Below are 21,806 nucleotides of genomic sequence, written 5' to 3' on the forward strand. Positions count from 1 at the left end.
TCCGATCCGAAGTATCACAAAATCACCTCACAAAACGCGCTACTTGGCGTAACCCAGCTCGGCGCATCGAAGTAGTATGTGTCACGTGACAGAGCGGCTGTTGTCTGCGAGACCTGTCAGCGGTCTGGTGGAGCATGTGGAGCCTCACTACATGCTTCCAAACCGCGGCATGTTATCTCGGCAAAAACTATCCCAGAGAAGTAAAGCAAGTGTGTAAGTTCATCCCTGAATGTTTGCATAGTATTTCCACGTTAAGCTTAACAACTGATACATGGAGCCACAGCTGGTCTGGCCATCGGAGTTACATACGGAGGTGAAAAGGAAGCGATTTGTCCTGTACTTAAGCTAGAATGGAAAAAAGACACAAAGCTGGAGTTATTCTGTCCTTGCTGCAAAGCTGATTCTTCTTCTCTCATTCCCTCTCCTGTTGCTACTTCAAACATGAAACTGATCAATGATCAGCTGGTCGGCTTTTCTGTCACAAATCCTGCCTTTCTTGTTTGTTTATCGCCCACTTTGCGCTAGAGAGAGGACACCAGCGGATAAACAACAGCAGCACATTTAAGCTTAATTAGCTGTTGTTAGAATTTATTTAATATTACTTTCTAGTATCAGCTGATGTTTGCTGGAGCCACAGCTGTAAAGCTGCTGGTCATGATGTCGGTTTGGATATGTGGTGAGAGGGAAACTTGTAGATGAAACCAGGAGATGTCCTTACTGAATCATCAGAGCTGAACAGGTGATGGAGAAACAGGTTTACCTTTTAGGTGACATGAATGAGTTGAAGGGAAGTTATGAACTTATGCATTTGTTTTACAGGTGCATTAAATTAAAGTTGATTACGTCGATTAAGCATCGAGGGTGGGGGGTGGTTCTGGCAGATTTTTGTTAGGAGTTGGCAACCCTATTAGTTAGGTTGTTTAATATTTCTGCTAAGGACTCTTTAAAATACCAGAGTAGGGAGGATGTTGCAGGTTTAAGTTTATTAGATTGATCAGTTTTGCTGAACTATAAAATATTTTGGGTGCAGTGTGTTTTTTGCATACAGGTATAACAGAATAGCTTTAGTGTTGTTGTTTTTTAAAACTTGAGTATGAACTTATACAAAATGCAGCAAGATATTAAAAAACTGTTTTATTGATTAAAAAACACTATCGGATTCATATCGGTATCGGCAGATATCCAAATTTATGATATCGGAATCTGTATCGGACATAAAAAATTGGTATCGTGCCATCTCTAGTAACAAGCATTTACAAAGCCATCTACATTTTTAAAAAATGGATAGAAATACGGCACATAATTTTATGTATCCTAATTGTATGTATCCTTTTCCCCCTTTCTGATAATGACCTCTGGAATCTCTTGATTCAATCTTTTTTCAATCTGTTTTAAGTGATGTGGTGCGTCCTGAGAGTCCGCATCTTGAGGAACAGAGGAACGAGCTGATTGTGCGCATCAACGCTGACCACAGCCAGCTGAAAGATATTGAAGACCGCATTCTTAAGCTTCTCTTTACCTCGAAGGGGAATATACTTGACAACGAGGAGCTAGTTCAGACTCTCCAGGAGTCAAAGGTAGGGATTAGGCTATATGGATATGGAGTTGTGGTTGTTGAATTTAATATTACCTGCAATGATCCTTTCCTGTTTTTCTGATGTTCATCCTGTTTATTTCCATGATTTTTTTGCATCCTCTTGTCTCCAGGTGACTTCAGAGGCCATAAAGCACCGTCTGGAAGAGGCAGAAGCAACTGAGCTGATGATAAACTCTGCGAGGGAGCGCTACAGGCCTGTGGCCACTCGAGGATCTGTTTTGTACTTTGTCATTGCCGGTCTGTCGGAGATCGATCGTATGTACCAGTTCTCACTCAAGTACTTTAAACAGGTGAGGGAAAAAAGAGCTGGGCTTTACTCTCAAATTTACAAAGCTACTTGTACAGGAATGTTTAATGAAAATGTGTAAGTACCCATTTAAAGTAATTATTTTCTTTTTTCTCTCTTTTTTGTTTATTTCTTCCTTCATCTTCAGCTCTTTAATTCCACCATCGAGACATCAGAGCAGAGTACTGTGCTAGAAAAGCGCCTTCAGACCCTCCTGAATCAAATCTTGCTAAACTCCTACATTAATGTGTCACGTGGACTCTTCGAGCAACACAAGCTTATCTACAGCTTTATGTTGTGCGTAGAAATCATGAGGCAGCGTGGCGAGATCTCTGATGGGGAATGGTGGCGCTTCCTAAAAGGAGCTTCTTCACTGAAAAAGGTGAGGTGGGAAATCCAGCCATAGAAGTTCAGCTCGATAAAAGCAATAATGAATAAAATAATTAACTAATAAAAAAGATTTCCTATGTTTTTTTATAACCTCCTAGGACCTGCGTCCACATATGTGGACATCACATTTTTGGTTATTTAGACCAAAATACTCAATTTTGCTCTACAGGGGCCTGATATGCACTTACGAGGACGTTATGCTGCCACTGTTCTATCAAAATTTTATATGAATATCCTCATACGTGGCTCTCATTTTTCATTTTTCTTAGAAACAAAAATTAGGTGAAAAAAAAACAACCTGGCAATTCTTTGTTTTTACATTCATCAGGTCCCAATCAGCCCAAATATCGAAGAGAAATTAAAAATGCATGCCATGGAAGAGTGCAGGTATTAGGAGGTTAAAAAGTATATAGTGATGGTGTTAACCCACCATTTGTTTTTTATGCCACTAGACTGGATGCACTGATTGTTAGCAGTCACAGTCCTCATGCTAGTTCTGTTCTTCTTTCTCCTACACCTCTGTTTTAGGTCTCCCGTTTATTGCCTCTTAGCATTTCCTGCTCAAAGGTTTGGAGTAACAGGGAAATGTATGTTTCTGACAAAAAGCAACCTTTTTAAAAATCAAAATTAAAGCTGCAAGCAGCGTTATGAGGGCCCTCACACCCTGGCGCGTCGAGCCACGCCCAACACCTAAAACCAGCAAGTCCGAACTGATGTCACATTGATCGAATTCCTGCGTAGAACCAGTAGCTGAAATTTCATCTCATTCAATCATGATTACACTCGTTCCACTAGGTGATGCTCTAACCATTACTGACAAATGGCATAACAAACATTTCCGAGCTCGACTCTTATCATGCCTGCAATGTTTTCGGAGAGATTGGGCATTGTGTTTTTGAGTGACAGCAGATTACTTCTTTTTGGCGAGTGATTGAAACTCCACGTGCCGCCATGACCACCCCGTTTCCCTCAATGTGAAAAGCTTCGCAATTTAACATCACAAAGGTCTTTAGATTCTACGCACCGGAGATCGTGTCTATCTGATGAATACACTACGAGGAGTTCGTCAAAGTACAAGGCCTGAAACGAGGGGGAAAATGTCGCCAAAATTACACATTAATTTTAAAATGGCTGACTTCCTGTTGGATTTGGGATATTGCTCCAAGAGACTTTTGTACATCTTGATATTTCTTATAAGCTTACCAGGTTTCAGACTCATAGATGAAACACAGAGCAGGGGCTGATGTTTTGAAATTTTGTAGGGGGCGCTGCGGAGCCATTTTGCGCTATTCAAGGAAAATGATCACATAACAAGAAAGCCTTCATCCCATTGAAGCTGTGTGCCAAATTTCAAGACTTTTGAAACTTTCCAAGCCCCTCAAACATCACTTCATTTTTCATGGTGAAGAGCGCTGCCACCAGGGTGCGCCGTTCAGTTTAACCCTTTAAGACCTACCATAGAACCAAGTTCGCCAGAGCTTATATTATATTTTTACATGCTGTGGAGCCATTTTTGGGAGCATTTCAAGTTGCTATACATCAATACAACCATTATAGCCCAAACTTTAATAATATGTCTGCATTAGGTGCATAGTAATTACATAAATTGCAAAAAAGTGCAATAAACTACAAAAAAATTGAAAATCGTTTTTGTTTTTTTAACACATATTTCTAGTTAGAGAAATTTAAGAGGCTCATCCCTCAAAACTGTAAATACAAAAAAGTTACACAAACTAGTTTCCCACCACAGGAAATTTATTTTGAGTGTCTTCATAGTTTTATTTTTGAAATACACCAATTTTTATATACTGCAGGAAAAACGAAAAAATAAATATTATAGTGCAAATTTGCAAAATAACAGCATCTGCATCAAAATAAACTATTTCCAGCAGTGCAATATGAGTCTTAAGCATCCCAGAAACGACACAGAAAGTCATAAAGTCAAACATAACTTTTTAAAACACATAACAAGTAAAACACAAGCTCATAAGGCCCCGATCGTAAAAAACTACATTTCCGCAAAATGACGTCACTTCCGGTTTCGGGCAGGTCATGCGGTCATGTGATAGTTCGCGCTGATGGACGTAGGAAGTGTTACAAACAGCTGATGGATCAGCGAAGCGTGTTTCTGGAATATCATGTTTTTGTTGCTGCAAGTGCTTTTTATGCTGTTTTTGCAAAGCTATATGTGGAAGGAAACTGTGACCGAGGACAAGCTGATGGCATAAGATGTAAGTACAACTCCTCCGGTTTCATATGCAAAAAAAATTATTGCGCTAGCTTACTTGGTTGCAGAGCTACCGGGATTTAAAAATAGTTACGCAAAACAGAGCGTGCCCGCTCCGATCGGCTGTAAAGGGTTAAAGACACAATTTTCTCACTGAAGCATCACGAGGGACTGATGGTGATATTCACCGCTTTTGAGGTGTCCACGATGAACCTGTGAAAATCAGTACAACAAAATGAAAGACATGAAATTTCCTGTTGCCACTAGGTGGCGCTCTGTGTATTCCTGACAATGGGCACATCAATCTGTTCAGGGCGGGTCTGACTTCATGCCTGTAAAGTCTGGTAATGATCAGACTGGATTTCATTGAGTTAAACTAATTTGTTTCTTCATGGCGAGACATCAAAGTTCGCCATGCTGCTGGGGTCACACCCTTTTGCGAAAAGTCACAGTTTTCACTGTAACCCAAGACCAACTCCTTAAGGCTTTCCTGGAGAAATTTGAGGCTGCAGGTGTCACCCATCACTATACTGTACCCCAAAGTGTAAAACATGACATTTCCTGTTCCCACTAGGTGGCGCTCTCCCTGATGTCAAATATGGCAGCTGAAAAATGTTCAGGGGTGGAGCCTTATCATATGTGTGCTCTTTGGTCCAGATTGGACAGTGGCTGTGTCCCAATTCAGGGTATGCACGCTTGAAGTACGCATTTCAAGTGCGATCACGTCACCGCCACGCGACGACGGCTGTCCCAATTCGAAGTGCACTCCAAATGCGCCGTCGATTTCCCCAAATATCAAGCGTGGTCCGGTGCACGCTTCGTGGTGCCATATATCCCACAATGCATAGCGCGACGCAGCCAGGCCAATGCATAATGATGTCAGCAGCTGCGGAGGAGGTTGAAACGGCGGCGGAGGACAGCAACACCCGCAAATGTAAGATATGTGTGAAGGAGCGAAACAAACACCAAGATGTAAAAGCTAATGGGAGGTTAATAGAAAATGTCAAGGTGAATCATGTGACACCTGCCCGACCCATGTAACCGTAAATGCACAGACCCGCAAAGCTGTGAATCCTGTACCAGACCGAGGGCAGTATGAATAGACGTATCACCACTACAAGTGCAATCAACTGTACTAATATGACCCTGCCTGTGCCGCAAACAGGAATGTCAACATATACCAGGCAGGAATGTAGCTGTGTCCGCAGCACATTAAATATAAAATGCATAAAATATAACATATACATACATTTGTTACAGTTATCACACCTGCCATGTCAAATACGTCAAAGGGGATATTTCAAAGCACCCTGAGGCGACTTTTGTTGTGAGTCTGCCCCATCCAAACAAAACTGAATTGAATTGAATTAAAACAAAACATATGACAGAGAACCCCCAACCCCAACCTAGGGCCTGATAATGTAAATGTTCTGCCCCACTCAGTGCTGTAGTATTGCCTGACATTGCTGTGTGTATGTTCCACACAGCTGTAAATGCTGAACTGACAGCAAATGGAGAAATGCTAAAACAGAAGTGCAGGATGGTGGGGAATGTAATCCAATGTCACGCTGCATTACAGGGACCAAGGAGCAGACGGCAGACCTCATTCGACTCCGCCGTGACAATGAGCACCTGTTCACGGGTGCGAAACACTCAGCCGCAGTGGGTTGGAGGTACAGCAACAGTATGAGGTCTACAAGTATTGAGGCACAAGGGACAGTGAACTGTCTGCCCTGTGGTCCCAAGCCAGTACATACTGCTGTGGATGCCATAAACGAAATGACCTGATATACATGTGCAAATGTAAATGGGAGAACCTGAAGAGGAAATACAAAGTATGTACAGTGGTAGTGACAGATGTAACTCCACACAGAACACTGAAAAGTCACCTATGTAAACCTGCACTGTTGCTGTTGTTGCCAACTGCCACCTGTGATGTATCCTCCCTTCAGGAGTGCAAGTATCCAGCGACGGGCGAGGGTGCAAGTGGGAAGCCCACTGCTGCAACATGGCCATGGATGAGGTGCTAGGACAGAGGCCCTCCACCAGGCTACCCGTCCTAATCTCCTCCATCCAGGAGGATGCACCAGGACCCAGTGCAGCAGTGGGCAACCCACTCCCACACCAGGAGGGACAGGAGGATGAGGACCCGCCTGAGGCACGGGTGGTGAAAAGGAGGAGGGACTGGGAGGATGAGCTCATTGCCCTAATAAAGGAGGACATGGCCCAGCAACGGCAAATGGAGGAACGTAGAGCCGAGAGGATGGACAGGCTGATAGGCGTCCTCGAAAAGCTAGTGGAGCAGAAAAAGGACTGAGTCGTGTCCACAGACAGCCACTGTACATAGTTGAATTTTATTTATGCTGGCACCCCAACCTTTGTTTTGTACAAACATGATTATTTCAGTGATTATATTTCTGTAGATACGACGCCATGTACATAGTTGAACTTAATTTATGTTGTTGTTCCAACCTTTGTTCTGCACACACAAAATGATTTCAGTTATCAGAATCAGAATCAGAATACTTTATTCATCCCGAGGGAAATTAGGGTTACAGCAGGCAGCACGCTAATGGCGCATGCGCACTTACAAAGGAACCTTCTGACCAACTTTACACAAACATCACATTGGGCAGACATGTCAGAAAGGTAGGCTGATAGGAAAAAACAACGAAAATACACTACATGAGGTAAGAGGAGGAGAAAAAAAACTCCACTCAGACTGAGCTCCTAGTGGGAGAACAGTTTGATAACAGAAAAAACACCTCAGCACAAAAGCACATGACTATCAATACACCATAGAAACACAAGATGTATGTAAATAAAGACAGTGGGAACATCCCAACTGTGAGTGCATGTCTGTCACAAACTACATGACACAATTACGGGGGCCTGACCTATTGCACGTGCCACGTTGTGGAAATGAAAGCAGTGCAACGTATAACACAACATGATTGTGGGAAATGCACTACCCACTGCGGTCCAGGATAAACCTGAGTGTCCCAGCATGCACACACATCATCAACCAGGCCTGACGTGCCTGAGCAGGGAGTCTTGGGCAGTGCTGCTTGGTCCGCTGGACCAGGACCACAGAGATGAGGGAGGTGCCACAGGTAAGACCCCCGGTTCATAGCCAGGTACTGAGTGCAGCATCCCACATAGGCATCCCCAGATGTTGCTCAGGCATGCTCATTCCCACTGTCCACCGCAACATCCTCCACTTGGGTCTGCAGGGCTGGTGGAACCGACAGCTGCCATGTCACTAGATTGTAATCATGGCGTTGGGAAAACGACATGGTGAAAACGAGCATGTTAAGACAGATCTGTCACGTGAAATCCCAGCACTGTGCAGATGCACCACTAAGGGATACTTGCCTGCTGACAATAATCGTGGTCCAGGGGTACCTCTTCCAGGGCAGACACCTCAGCAGATAGCTGGTCCCGCCAGTGTGCACCACTGACTGCCTCCACACCAGTCTCCCCCTCATCTTGGGCATCATCCTCGGGTTCCTCATCTGGGGCCACAATGCCACCAGCACCGATGCAGATGTTGCACGGCACAGATGCACGGCACATGCTGTTATGACCTGCAGCAGATGTTTAATCTTGTAAGTACAGTGTACATGCCAGGGTATGCACTACAGTTGCCATTATGATTGGACATACAACAATGATGCTCGTATTAGCGTGACATACCTGTGGCACGAAGGTGTGGTGCACCTCCAGCGCTTGCAGGAAGATGACAAGGTACCTTGTCTTCATCATTCCAAAGGCACGCTCTATGACAGAGCGTGCCCTGGAGTGATGTGCGTTAAAGCGCTGGGCTCCCACACTGTGGACTGGCCTCTTGTAGGGGGTGATGAGGGGGAGTGGATGTTGGAGACATGGGTACCCTCCATCTGCAAGGATAAAATGCCCTGGGGGAGGGTAACGGGCCTGTCGGTACAGTGGGCTGTGGCGGAGGACCCTGGAGGCATGCACTGACCCCGGCTAGCCCACATGTGTATCGACAAAGCGGCCCTGATGGTCACATACCGCCTGCAGGATTATGGACGGGTACAACTTCCTGTTCCTGTAGCACTGACCCTCAGGGCCGCTGGGGGGCTTGATGCGGACATGGCAGCAGCACCAGCAGCCTTCACAAAGGCCCTGTGGCCTGCCAGCTGTGCAAACCCATTGGACATGGCATCTAGGTCTTCTGGGGTCCGTGGGAGGTGGATGACCTGGTGGCGCGTGGCCACCACCACCTCTGTGACCCTGTGCACGATGCGGTGGACAGTGGAACGAGGTATTGTAAACACCCTGGACACGACCCTGTAGGCTGCTCCACTCGCCAGCCAGAAGAGGAACAAAATTTTTCACCAGACCTGGCATGTGTGCAAAATTTCATGAGTTTTTGAGCATGTTAAAGCCCTCAAAAAGGCAATTCATTTCAATGAAAAATAATAATAATAATAATTGTAGATAACCTGCTGTTAGTTTGGTATTTTGTCCTAATCCGCTTGCCGTACCTCCGTGTAGGTGTGTGTATGTTTTGAGTGGTATAGGCGCCATTCCGTTATTGAATCCAAGCATGTAAGTTCTCTGCTGCTGTGCTGGTTAATAAAACCATGTTAACTGAGATTACTGCTTCATCATTATCATACTGGTGAACATACAACATGGTGTCAGAAGCGACAAAACACGTACTTCGTAGTTGACGGTATTTTTCCCCGTCTCAAGTCTATTTTGTGGGTGCATTTTTTGTATCTGGACTGCAGACAACATGGCGCAAGGATTCAGGAGGCCCGACCCGCTTGTTTTCGATGGTAATGTTGCTGAAAATTGGCGCATTTTTGAGCAAGAGTATGACATTTTTATAGCGGCGGCACACTCTGACAAGCCAGCGCGCACACAAGCCTACATATTGCTCAACTTAGCAGGTCCCGAAGCTATAGAACGGGAGTGGTCTTTTGTTTACGCGCCAGAAGTGAGAGAGCCCGGCGATGGAGGACGAGTCCTCATTCCTGCAGAATCGAAGGACGATCCTGAGTGCCTCAAAAAGAAATTCAGAGAAATGTCCAGCCCACAAACCAACGTCATGATGGAAAGACACAAGTTCAACACGCGGAATCAGAGGACGAGACTGTTGAATCCTATGTAAGTGATTTACGGATTAAAGCAAAAAGCTGCAGATTTGGTGATCTGAGTGAAGAACTAATAAGAGACTAGTTTGTGGCATCAACAATGACAATTTAAGGAAAGTGCTACTACGTGATAGTGATTTAACGCTAGCAAAAGCCATATCTGTCTGCCAAGATTCATGAAATGACTGAAGAGCATAATAAAACACTTGCTTTTCCTCAACAATCTGCATCAAATGTTGATGTGCTCCAGCCCACATTTACAAGAAAGCACAGAGGAGATAAAATGAAAATACAAGGAGACAGGTCTGAAACACAGCATGTCACTAACTGTACTAACTGTGGGGGCGCTCATGCTGCAAAAAAGAGCAAATGTCCAGCTTTTGGGCAGCAGTGTCATGCATGCAAAAAGTGGAATAATTTTAAGAAACGGTGCAGAGCTGTTCAGCCTACCCAAAACGTAGCAAGACACAGAAAGTCAGTTCATCATGTGGAACCAGACCAAGCTGATGACAGCGGAGATGACACATTCTACGTTGATGGAGTAAATCTGCAATATGCAATCCATGCGACTGATGTGCATGTGGAACACAAAGAGGAAGTTTTTGTCACCGTGCAGATTAATGGGATTCCTGTTGAGATGAAGGTGGACACAGGTGCTAAATGTAATGTGCTTCCCAAGAAAACGGTTAACATTATAAGAGCAGATAAACAAATGAAAGCACACCCTAAGTCCGTTAACCTAGTAGCATTTGGAGGCAGCAAGTTTCAAACCTCAGGTGTAATTAAGCTGCAGTGTTTTCTGCATGGACAGTCACATGTGCTATCATTCTTTGTTATTAATGAAGATGTTCAGCCAATACTTGGACTATGTGCATGCAGAGAAATGGGAGTTGTATCATTCAGCAATGACGTCCACCAATTGAGCATGTCTGCAGATGACCTGTCACAACAGCTTATCACAGAATACAGCAACTTATTTTCTGATGAGCTTGGAAGGTTGCCAGTCACCTATCGCATGACACTGAACCCAGATGTGAAACCAGTTGTTCGCCCAGCACATCGCATCCCTTTGGCCATGAAAGACAGGGTCAAGGCAGAGCTGGTCAGGATGGAGAAATTAGGCGTCATTACTCCCGTCTCAGAGCCGACAGACTGGGTGTCTTCTATGGTAGTCACCAACAAGAAAGGCAAAGATGAAATCAGGATATGCATAAATCCTCGAGATTTAAACACTGCTCTGAAAAGACCACACCATCCCATGCGCACAGTAGAAGAAGTGGCTGCAATAATGTCAAATGCTACTGTGTTCTCTGTTTTGGATGCTAAGAACTCTTTTTGGCAGGTGTCATTGGATCAGAAATCATCCATGCTAACCACCTTCAGCACTTGCTTTGGTCGTTACAGGTTCCTCAGAATGCCTTTTGGTCTTAACGCTGCTAGCGAGGTGTTTCAGCGAGCCATGGAGCAGATATTCGCTGGATATCCATGTGCCATCATTGTTGATGATATACTCATCGGCGGAAGAACCATGAAAGAACATGACAACAACCTGAGAAAAGCCCTTGATCGTGCCAGAGAAGTAAACCTGCGACTAAACCCATTAAAGTGCAAATTCCGGCTGAATCAGGTCAGTTATGTCGGACACATTTTCACAAGCGAGGGGCTTAAAGCAGACCCTTCCAAAACAGCCGCAATCAAAGAGATGCCAGTTCCAACAGATGTCCAAGCCCTGCAGAGGTTCCTGGGGATGGTCAATTATCTTGGAAAATTCATTCCAAACTTCAGCCATCTGTCAGCTCCTCTGCGACAGCTCACACACAAGGACAGCGAGTGGATGTGGGACACACAGCATCAGACTGCGTTCGAAGCACTTAAAGAGCACATGTCTAATCCACCTGTTCTGTCATATTATGATGTCAGCAAACCTGTGACACTAACGTGCGATGCATCACAGTATGGTCTTGGTGCAGCTTGCTTACAGGAAGGGCGACCTGTGGCATATGCTTCACGTGCTCTGACAGACACTGAAACCAGATATGCTCAGATAGAAAAGGAGCTGCTGGCTGTTGTTTTCACAAAGTTTCATGACTACATTTATGGCAAGCCTGTGGTCGTAGAAACAGACCATCAGCCACTGGTCACCATACTAAAGAAACCTATTCACGCTGCACCAGCCAGATTACAGAGGATGTTGTTAAGGCTCCAAAAATACAACATCACCCTCACATATAAATGTGGAAAACACATGTATCTGGCTGACACACTGTCTCGTGCTCCCGACAGCTCCACTTTCCAGCAGCCTGAAGAAGAGGACAACTTTGATGTCATGACGGTGAGCTGCATCTCTTCTTCACGCCTGGAGGAACTTAAAGGACACAGCTGAGGATGAGACACTGCAAGCGCTCAGCTCGTTCATCAAACATGGTTGGCCACAACAACTCCACAACCTTCCCACGGCGGTTCATCCATATTTTCCTTTCAGGGATGAGCTGATTGTGGATGATGGCATCATTCTTAAAGGTTCCAAAGCCGTGATCCCAAAATCCCTGCAAGGAGACTACATCACCATCATGCACAGAGGACATCCCGGCGTAGAAGCTACCAAGCGGAGAGCACGGGGGATCGTCTTCTGGCCGTTCATGTCAAGAGATATTGAACAAACAGTTACTTCCTGCTCGGTGTGTAACAGCACTAAACCTCATCAACAAAAAGAGCCCCTTCATCTGCATGAAGTTCCAGAGCTTCCTTGGTCAACTGTGGCTACAGATATCTTTGAGTGGCACTGTCAGCACTATTTAGTAGTAGTCGACTCATACTCAGGCTGGTTTGAGATTGACCTGCTAAAGGATTTGACATCAGCGACAGTCATCAAGAAGCTGAAAAGACACTTCTCAGTTCATGGTGCTCCACACACTCTGATCTCAGACAATGGCAGGCAGTTTACAAGCCAGCGTTTCAAAGACTTCACTTCACACTGGGACTTTCAACATGTCACCAGCAGTCCAGAGTATCCTCAATCCAATGGGCTTGCTGAGAGAGCAGTGCGCAGTGCTAAACAGCTGATGGAGAAATCACACAGAGATGGCACTGATGTATTTCTCAACCTGCTGAACCTCAGGAATGTTCCACGTGATGTGAACCTGGGTTCCTCTGCAGAACGACTTCTATCCAGACAGACTCGAACTACGCTCCCAATCACAACCAAACTGCTCGAACCACAACACCGTGAATCTGAGAGAGTGAAAGCCCAACTACTCAACAAGAGACTGACTCAGAAGGTCTGTTATGACAGATCCAGCCGACCACTTCCACCTCTCAACGAAGGACAAGTAGTGAGGTTACAGACCCCACAGGGTTATGACCGCACAGGTGTGGAGAAGGAACTTTGTAAAGAACCTAGATCCTACCTGGTACAGTCGGATGGAAACACTTACAGGAGAAATCGCAGACACATATTGCCTGTGTCTGAGCCTGTCACTGTTCAGAAAGACACTGATCATCATCATTATGATGGACTGCAGGTTGTGGGTGAAAACAATGATGTAGAACAGTTTAAAGAGAGCACTCATGTTGAGAGCTCTTCTGATGTTTTGCATTCTCCAAGACCTTCCAAGAGTGATGGTGTTTACAGGACACGCTTTGGTCGTGTGTGCAAACCAAATCCAAGATATAGGGATTAATTGGGTACTAGTTAAAACACAGAACATTTTCAGGTTTGATGTTTGAGCCAACAGTAACTGATGTCAATGCTTCAAGTTAAATTCTGTTTGAGGTGATTTTCAGTAGTAATCATATTTAACTTTATACAGCAAAATGATATTTTTGTCATGTTTATTTCTTCCATCTGGTTGAAAATTTAAATGTTCCTAAGGGTCAGCGTATGTCACCTTTTATGCTGTGATTATTATTATTCAGTATGCATTAAACTTTATATCCGGTTGGGGATGTGCTAAAGAAGGGGGATGTAGATAACCTGCTGTTAGTTTGGTATTTTGTCCTAATCCGCTTGCCGTACCTCCGTGTAGGTGTGTGTATGTTTTGAGTGGTATAGGCGCCATTCCGTTATTGAATCCAAGCATGTATGTTCTCTGCTGCTGTGCTGGTTAATAAAACCACGTTAACTGAGATTACTGCTTCATCATTATCATACTGGTGAACATACAACAACAATAATAATAATAATAATAAACAGAGCAGATACAATAGGGCCTTCGCACTCTCAGTGCTCGGGCCCTAATAATAGTAGTTTGATTGGATACGCTAAAAAAATGGTTGGAGAGGTCCCTCCAACATGGCTCGCAAAAATGTCTTTGTTTTGTTCACCAGGCTGTGACATCTGAGTCATAGACATATATAGCTAGCTGGGATTTTTATTTTTAATAGTCAGTAGCTTCTGTCTTCTGTAAGCCAAGTAGTGGAAGGTTTTTAGGATCATCTCTGCTTTTTGTGGATGATGCCGTCAATTTGACTGCACCAAGCAATAATCTGCAACTTGCACTGGGACAGTTCAGCCATGTGGTTCTCTGCCAGAAAAGGGTGGATTGTCCTCTTCAGTTTGAGAATGAGTTGCTTCCTCAAATGAACAAGTTCAAGTTTAAGACTGCAGATACAAGCAGTGGAAATGAGCTGTCTTATAAAGGGTGTCTAAGCTCAGTCTCAGACATAGGATGAGGAGTTTGGGAGGGGCTCAGAGTAGAGCCACTACTCATCCACATCCAGGAGGCCTTCTGGACACCTCTTACATGAAGGGCATGTCCAAAGGTCATGCTGGGTCATATCCAGAAGACATGTTCCCAAACCAGTATTTCACTTCGATATCTGCTTGGAAGTGTTGGGGTAGTGGCTGGGAAGAGGGAGGTCTGGGCACCTGTCTAAACTGTTGTCCCTGTGATCCTGGACTAGACAGGTTGTTGCAAATGAATGAATAAAGTTTATAAAGGCATCAAAATGGTGATTTTTCTGTGTTTTTCAGGGTCGAGGCTATCTCACTGGGGCAAGGCCAGGGACCTATAGCGGAGAAGATGATCCATTCAGCGCTGACAAGTGGCAACTGGGTCTTCTTGCAAAACTGCCATCTGGCTGTGTCTTGGATGTTAGCCATGGAGGAGCTCATTAAGACCTTCGCTGAGCCTGGTACTATTTTTAAATTGAGCTCATAAATTTGTGTTTATTTCAGCCTTCTGTGCTAACATTTGATGATGCTTATGAGGGCGTATGGAAAAAATAGTTTTAAATTAGAATAATTACCACATTTGCTTCAAACTGGGAAATCCCAGTGGTAGTAATGTTAGTGTTTGTGGATGGGGATACCCAAGAAAGAAATGCTGGGCTATGGTTTAGTTTCAGTTTAGTTACACTTTGCTAGTATTCAGTTAGAACCTATTTGACCGTCAAGAAAACGTACTTTAGTTCTTCATTGTGCAGACTCAACAATGCTTAAAGCATTCCTCAGAGGTTTTGGTCCACATTAACACGATAGTGTCACACAGTTGTTGCAGATTTGTTGATCGCATTATAGCCACTAGATAATGGGTACGCTGTGGTCATAAAGGGATGAACATTGTTAGCAGCAATGCTCAGGGACACTATCACATCTAAATAAGTTCCTTCATATTTCAAACGTTATTAGACATAATTTGTCATTTACAGGTGCATTTCTAATCTCTGAGAAACAGAAACGAGTAAATTGTGGTATTGTATGCTTTGTTTTTTCAAAGTGTTTGTATTATTGATAAAAAATACTGCAGACTCCTTTAAGGACTTTTTTATGAATATGCAAATAATTTTCTTATCTGTTTCTCTGCAGACACATCCGTCCATGAGAACTTCCGTCTATTTCTCAGTTCCATGCTGACCAAAGTATTTCCTGTTACAGTGCTCCAGAACTGCGTTAAGGTAGTCACACAGAGACCCAAACACTGTAATACTATATAAAAAAGCTATAGATGATCAAAAATACTGTTTTTAAAAAAGAACTTGTCTATACTGGTGGATTGAACAAGAGTGAAACATAAAAATGACTTTGGTAATTACGAGTACTGTTTATGTAGGGTAGCTGTGGCATAAACCTTACATTAGTTAAGCACTGCCTTTGTAAATATGGGTCGAAATCTTTGACGTCAGTTAAACGTACATTAACTACCAGCACTTGATTTATCGTCATCATGACCATGACTATCTTGAAGAGTCGTTGGGATTGTATGTGGGGTTTGTATGTGCACTCGAGGACTGCCTGGACAACAAGGAGGAGACGCTGAACCAAAAGGTTTTCAGGATTACTGGTAGTCTTCTCAGTAGGTCTCTGTGATGTCATTGCCAGGTGACTAACGAGCCTCCTAAAGGCCTGCGAGCCAACATGCGACGAGCCTTCACAGAGATCACCAGCAGTTTCTTTGAACACCGCATTTTGGGACGCCAGTGGAGGAAGATTGTCTTTGGAATCTGCTTTTTCCATGCAATCATCCAGGTTACATACACTCTTTCTCAGTATTTTACATGTAAAGTGCCTCATCATTATTACTTTGTTTTCTTGGATGTGTTTTACTTTGTGTGTGGTCGTACAGTACTTCTCTGCCTGTGTGTCTCATGTTTAGGAGCAGAAGAAGTTTGGTCCCCTGGGCTGGAACATCCGCTACGAATTCAATGACAGTGACAGAGAATGTGCTCTGCTCAACCTCAACCTGTACTGCAAAGATGGCACCATCCCTTGGGATGCTCTGGTCTACATCACTGGTAGGAAGCAAATATCAACAGAAATGTTCTTGTATCTAAATTCAACAAGGTAATAAGTTAGGGACTGTTTGTGTAGCATCTTATTTCCCATATGTAATGCATGTCTTATTTGTATTTTGACATTTTATATTAATAGAAAGCCTTTTCACAAAACAAACATGATTGCATGTCCTTGAACCTAAACATGCAGCTGTTTCATAAAAATAAAAGTGTGGGAAGGATAATAGGACACTTTAAACCAGCGGTCAGCAACCTTAAACACCCAAAGAGCCATTTGGACCGGGTTTCTACGGAAAAGGAAACACTGGGAGCCACAATACTTTTTGACATCTAAAATGAAGTTAATTATTGTTTTTTTTTTACCTCTATGCTTCGTATAAACAACTCTAGTGTGTTACTTATGAAATCCATGAAGTGCTATGGAGAAAATTTAATTTTATTTATGTAATGAACACATTGTCAACCCTTAAAAAATAATAACTAAAAAGACACCAGTTGAAGGTGTCTTTAAAATGAATTAAAAAGCTGAACTTAAATTATCCATGTAGCAAACAAAAACAGTGAGCCGTCATCCTTATATCGCCTTCTGGGCTTTGGGAGTGTAGCGGAGCTACCGGCTTCCACAAGTGTGACGCTTATTTTGAGCGACGAAAAATAATAAAATATAACTTTATTATTCAGGATCACAATAATCTTCCAATTTAGAACTACAAGTTTTTAAAAAAAAGAACTAGCACAAATAAAATAAACTTCAGTTAAACTTAATTTATTTTTCCAAACCATGCAGAGCCGCAATATAAGGACTAAAGAGCCGCAGGTTGCCGACCCCTGATTCAGATCATTCAGCTTTATATAAAAGAAAAAGGGACGATTTTTTCCCCCGTGTTTTCTGTTCTGTAATAGATTTCTCTTTTTAGTATTTCATCTTTAAATTGAATGACCTGAATCCAACTTCTTTCAAAATTATCTGTATAGGAACGGGTATTACACATATCTATGTAAATATTCTATATGCATATTTTTTTAGTTTAAAGTTGTTGCTGTTTTTTCCGTAACTTTTTTATTTTTCTGATTCTGAGTGAGATTTTGACCAACTGAAACTAGAACAGGGTCTGGTCTTTAAAAGCAATATCTCCTGCATTCATAAACAAAGAAAGCCATGAAATATCTCAAATCCTACTGTGTCTTTTTTCTCTTCAGGTGAGATCACATATGGAGGCAGAGTGACAGGTGCCTGGGACCAACGGTGCCTAAGGACAACCCTCAAAGGCTTTTTTTCTCCAGAAGCTCTGCAGCCTGGCTACACCTACTCCCCCTCAGGTATTGTTCTTTCTGCCCTCTTTTGTATGTGTGTGTGTACATGTGTATGTAAGCACGCGTATGCACAGTGCACGCTCACATGCTATATATCTCAGTTAATGGTTTTCTCCCTGTAAGGTGTTTACTACGCTCCAGAGTCAGATGAACTTGAACAATATAAGAAGTATATTAAGAATCTTCCAATCATTGATGATCCTGAGATCTTTGGTATGCATGAGAATGCCAACTTGGCTTTTCAGGTGAGGAACAATACTGTAACAATACCAGGACATTACAAGCAAATGTCTCTGTCTCTATTTTATACCAGACTGCCAGTTGTCCTCTTAAATATAAATGACAGCAAGTTCTTATTTATACGTAGTTTTTCAAAATCTGTTAATTTCTTCAGTCCACAGCAATTATGAGAAATGGCTTGTGGTCGTTTTAGTGATTTAAAGTTATGTTTGTCATGCAGTTTATGAGCTTTGGGAGTGCTATGATAAAATATCAATATATGAGTGTGTGTGTGTGTGTTTGCCTCTGCAGCGTCAAGAAACTATAACTCTGATCAATACCATACTGGATGTTAATCCTCGTTCTTCAGCACAACATGGAGCTAAGAGTAACGATGACAGAGTCTGCGAGCTCGCCGAGCTGATTCTAGCCAAACTGCCCGGTACGCTGACCCCACATGGATTCACCTGCACATCGATCTCAGTTACTGCTGAGACTTTGCATTATTGCGCTCACTCTTTTTCCCCATGTTTTATTGGTTTGTGTTGTCTTTTATCTCTCTGTGAACTTGTCTTTCTTTTGGAGTGCGGAGCGACTGGACATGGAAGAAGCAACTGACACACTGTTTATCAAAGACACCAATGGGCACCTGATCTCCCTCACAACTGTTTTGGGCCAAGAAGCAGACCGATTCAACAACTTGCTTAAAGTTCTCAGGGTGACGTAAAAACCACACACCTTTAATTGGTGGAGATCATCTCATGACCACTTCAGGAGTTGTTTTCTTTGGATTGTAGTTTATTTACGTGATCTTAGAGGAAAATTCAAAAAGAAAAAAACCTAAACAATCAAAAATATGCGTTCTGTGTAGTTTCAGAAATAACATTTTTAGGAATCTGTCGTTACTGTGATGTGTTATTCTCACTTTCTTTTTCGTAGATGTCTCTTATCACTCTGCAAAAGGCAATAGCAGGTCTCGTTGTGATGTCAGAGGAAATGGACCGAATCTACACAAGCTTTCTGAACAACCAGGTCCCCGCCCACTGGGCGAACTCTGCCTACCCTTCCCTCAAACCGCTGTCTTCTTTATCCAGGTTTGCACACAGATATTAACAAAAACACACACGTTTTCAAGTTCAGTCCAGTGGAATTATAGAAGTTTGTGTGAAATGTGTCTTTATAAAGCGAACATAAATTATGTGGGGAAATTGGATTAGAATAGAAGTCTTTTTCTAGCTCAGGTCTGGCATATTGGCTGTATTTTATTGTGTTACGATCCAATGTTGTCAGTGTTTTGTGTTAGGCGTGACTGTTATGTGTTTCCTGTTTTACTTTGAAGGTCTGTCTTATCTCAGTGTGTTCAGTTTACACTTCCTTGTCTCATCAGTTCTGATTTGCCCCAGCTGTGTTTCCCTCCTGTTGTCCATTCCGATTGCTCCCTCTATGTATTTAAGCCCTGTGTTTCAGTTTGTCATGGGTTGTGATCATTGTGGTGTTGGTATCTTAGTTTTTGTAAATAGCTGTAAATAGATTTATAAAGTAGTAATTGAGTATTTTTCCACCTTGTATATATTGTTCACTGCAGCAGCCAGGTAGGCGTGAGAAGCCATTTTTGTTGATTAAGTTTTCTCCTGTTTTTCATATAAAAAGTTAGGTAAGAGAATTGTCTTTTGTTTGGTTTTCATTTTTGGGTAGGAAAGCGTAGGGACCATTAGGGAGTTTTGTTTGTTATTTTTGGCACTGCTCACTGCTGAAGCAAATAAATGGCTGCTTAGCATTTTAAAAGATACTATTGTTTGGGTTCTTGTTTTGGGTGGAGTGTGGTGGGCCAATGTTTTGTTGCGTTCAAGACACGCCTAGACTTAGGACGTAACATAAATGGGGGCTCGTCCATTCACTGGAGGGTCCGAGGGTGGGACCGCTTCAGCATTCCATCTGTCTTCGCTGGAGGGTCCGAGGGGCCCGTCTGGCCCATCCTCCGTCAAATGCACACATTTGATTTGTGTGTTATCTCATTAGGTTGGAAAAATGTAATAACACATGTACATTCTGAGTTCACCTTCCTGCACATCCTGGTTTAGTGTTTGGTTCATTTCCCCTGATTGAAGCTGCTCTTCCTTAAGTCTGCTCTGAACATGTGTATCGTACAGTCACTATAATTCACGTAAACAAGCATAAACGGGGTAAAGTCCTATTAGTTTATACAGCAGTGGATAAACACTGAGTCACACTCCACATGCTGATTATCTTAGGAAACAGAATCCAATGTAAACTGATTCACTGGGTCAATTCAGGTCCCCTCAGTAATAGGATGCCTGTAATGCAATATATCGAATAAAAGAAGAAGATACTGCATAAAGAAATTGTTATTTAAAGATACATATATTTTAATTGCGTCTCTGCTTCTCTTTTCCTCTCTTGCAAGACTTGGATCACACGTGGTCAGCCCAAATCACTTTGGATCTCCGGGTTCTTCTTCCCTTAAGGCTTTCTTACTGGTAACACACTGAAACATGCTGTTTTTTAATGAACACTAACAGTAAGGCAAACTTTTAGAGCTGAGCTTGAGGACTACAATGATCACTCTGACTACTCTTTCAAGTATACAGTGTAAAAATAAATGAATTAAGTTTAAAAGAGAGCTATTAATTAAATGTGTGTTTATTGGTAGATTTAGCTAAACAGCACAGTGACTTGTTTCAATGCTCTTGTGTCTTTGATGGCCTGTAGGAGTGTTGCAGAATCATGCCCGGCGTTACAGTCTGCCTATTGAGGAGCTTAATTTCCGCTTCAGCGTGGTGCCGGCGTACAGGGATGAGGAAGCAGTCTGTGAGGCTCTACGCACTCTTCCCATTGGTGCAAAACTGAACATGGATGAGGAGGTACTGTAAGAGGAGCAATGCTCTTAGTAATGCTTTCAGTAGTGCTTAAAAAAAGGGCACAAACATTCTTTTCTCCAGCCCTTCAAATATTAGCAGTACTTTAAGATGCTATTTTTCTGGCTAATAGCAGGAGAGCTAATGTGGAAGAGCAGATCAACAATCTCAAGATGCAATCTAAAATACTACATCAGTTTGGTTTTTATGTGCAATATTTTATTCAAACTTCTTACATTTTCACACAAAATCAGTTATGTAGCGAACCCCCCGAATGAAGGATGACACTTTACTGATGACGTTTTGAAGGTTTAATGGCAGTAAACCATCAATCTCACCGTAAGAGCTGGGGATGTATACATAGAAACAGCGTGTAAGCAAAATAATCCACACTCTTACAATCGTAAACCTTATAACATGAAGTTCGTTTCAACGTAACATTTAACAAATGTAGCGACTGTCACAAAAACATCTAAACGTCTCCTTATTTACATCATAACCATACCTTGTGCCTGTATCAAGGGGGCTGCTAATGACAAAAGAAATCACCATAGGCTCCGTTAAGCCATCACTTTTCTAAACTCCCGCAACTGCTGCTGAAAACTGCGCCAAAAACAGTTTTACAGGAAATCGTCCCATCAAAATAAAAGCTTCTACACACGGACAGGAAGTTGGTAGTAGAAAACAGGAATGAGTGCCAAAATAAGGTGCAAGGGAAGGCATTCAGGGTTATTTACACTCCCACCAAAATTACGAATAATTGGTTTACATAAGAACCAAAATGAATAATTTTCCCAAACAAAATAACCCATGTAGGAGTTACCTTAGGAACTTTCTAACAACAATAAAAGTTTTTGTACTGGACGCTCAACAACTGATAGTTTAGTAGAGCGTTGACCTTTATTATTGAGTCTCTTTTCTCCAAGTGAGATCTTTACCCTTCGCACAAGTCCATCTTTTCCACTGACAGTCTCTACAACTCTTGCAAGTCTCCATTCCCCTCTGGGTGCCAGTTCATCCATTTCCAACACAACATCAC

General features: G+C 42.7%; 1 protein-coding gene and 1 pseudogene across 1 annotated transcript; both read left to right on the top strand.

Annotated features, from left to right (window-relative positions):
• LOC113014572 (dynein axonemal heavy chain 6-like) overlaps nucleotides 1-21,806 on the top strand; it is a 51,933-nt pseudogene that overhangs the window by 23,901 nt on the left and 6,226 nt on the right.
• On the top strand, nucleotides 2,125-9,127 carry LOC145423590 (uncharacterized). Its single transcript, XM_080296254.1, has 3 exons — nucleotides 2,125-2,265; nucleotides 6,080-6,335; nucleotides 6,453-9,127. The coding sequence occupies exons 2-3, from the start codon at nucleotides 6,308-6,310 to the stop codon at nucleotides 6,815-6,817; spliced, it is 393 nt and encodes a 130-aa protein (XP_080152380.1). The 5' UTR covers nucleotides 2,125-2,265; nucleotides 6,080-6,307; the 3' UTR covers nucleotides 6,818-9,127.

The sequence above is a fragment of the Astatotilapia calliptera genome, chromosome 22, assembly GCF_964374335.1.
Source record: "Astatotilapia calliptera chromosome 22, fAstCal68.1, whole genome shotgun sequence".
NCBI lineage: Eukaryota > Metazoa > Chordata > Actinopteri > Cichliformes > Cichlidae > Astatotilapia > Astatotilapia calliptera.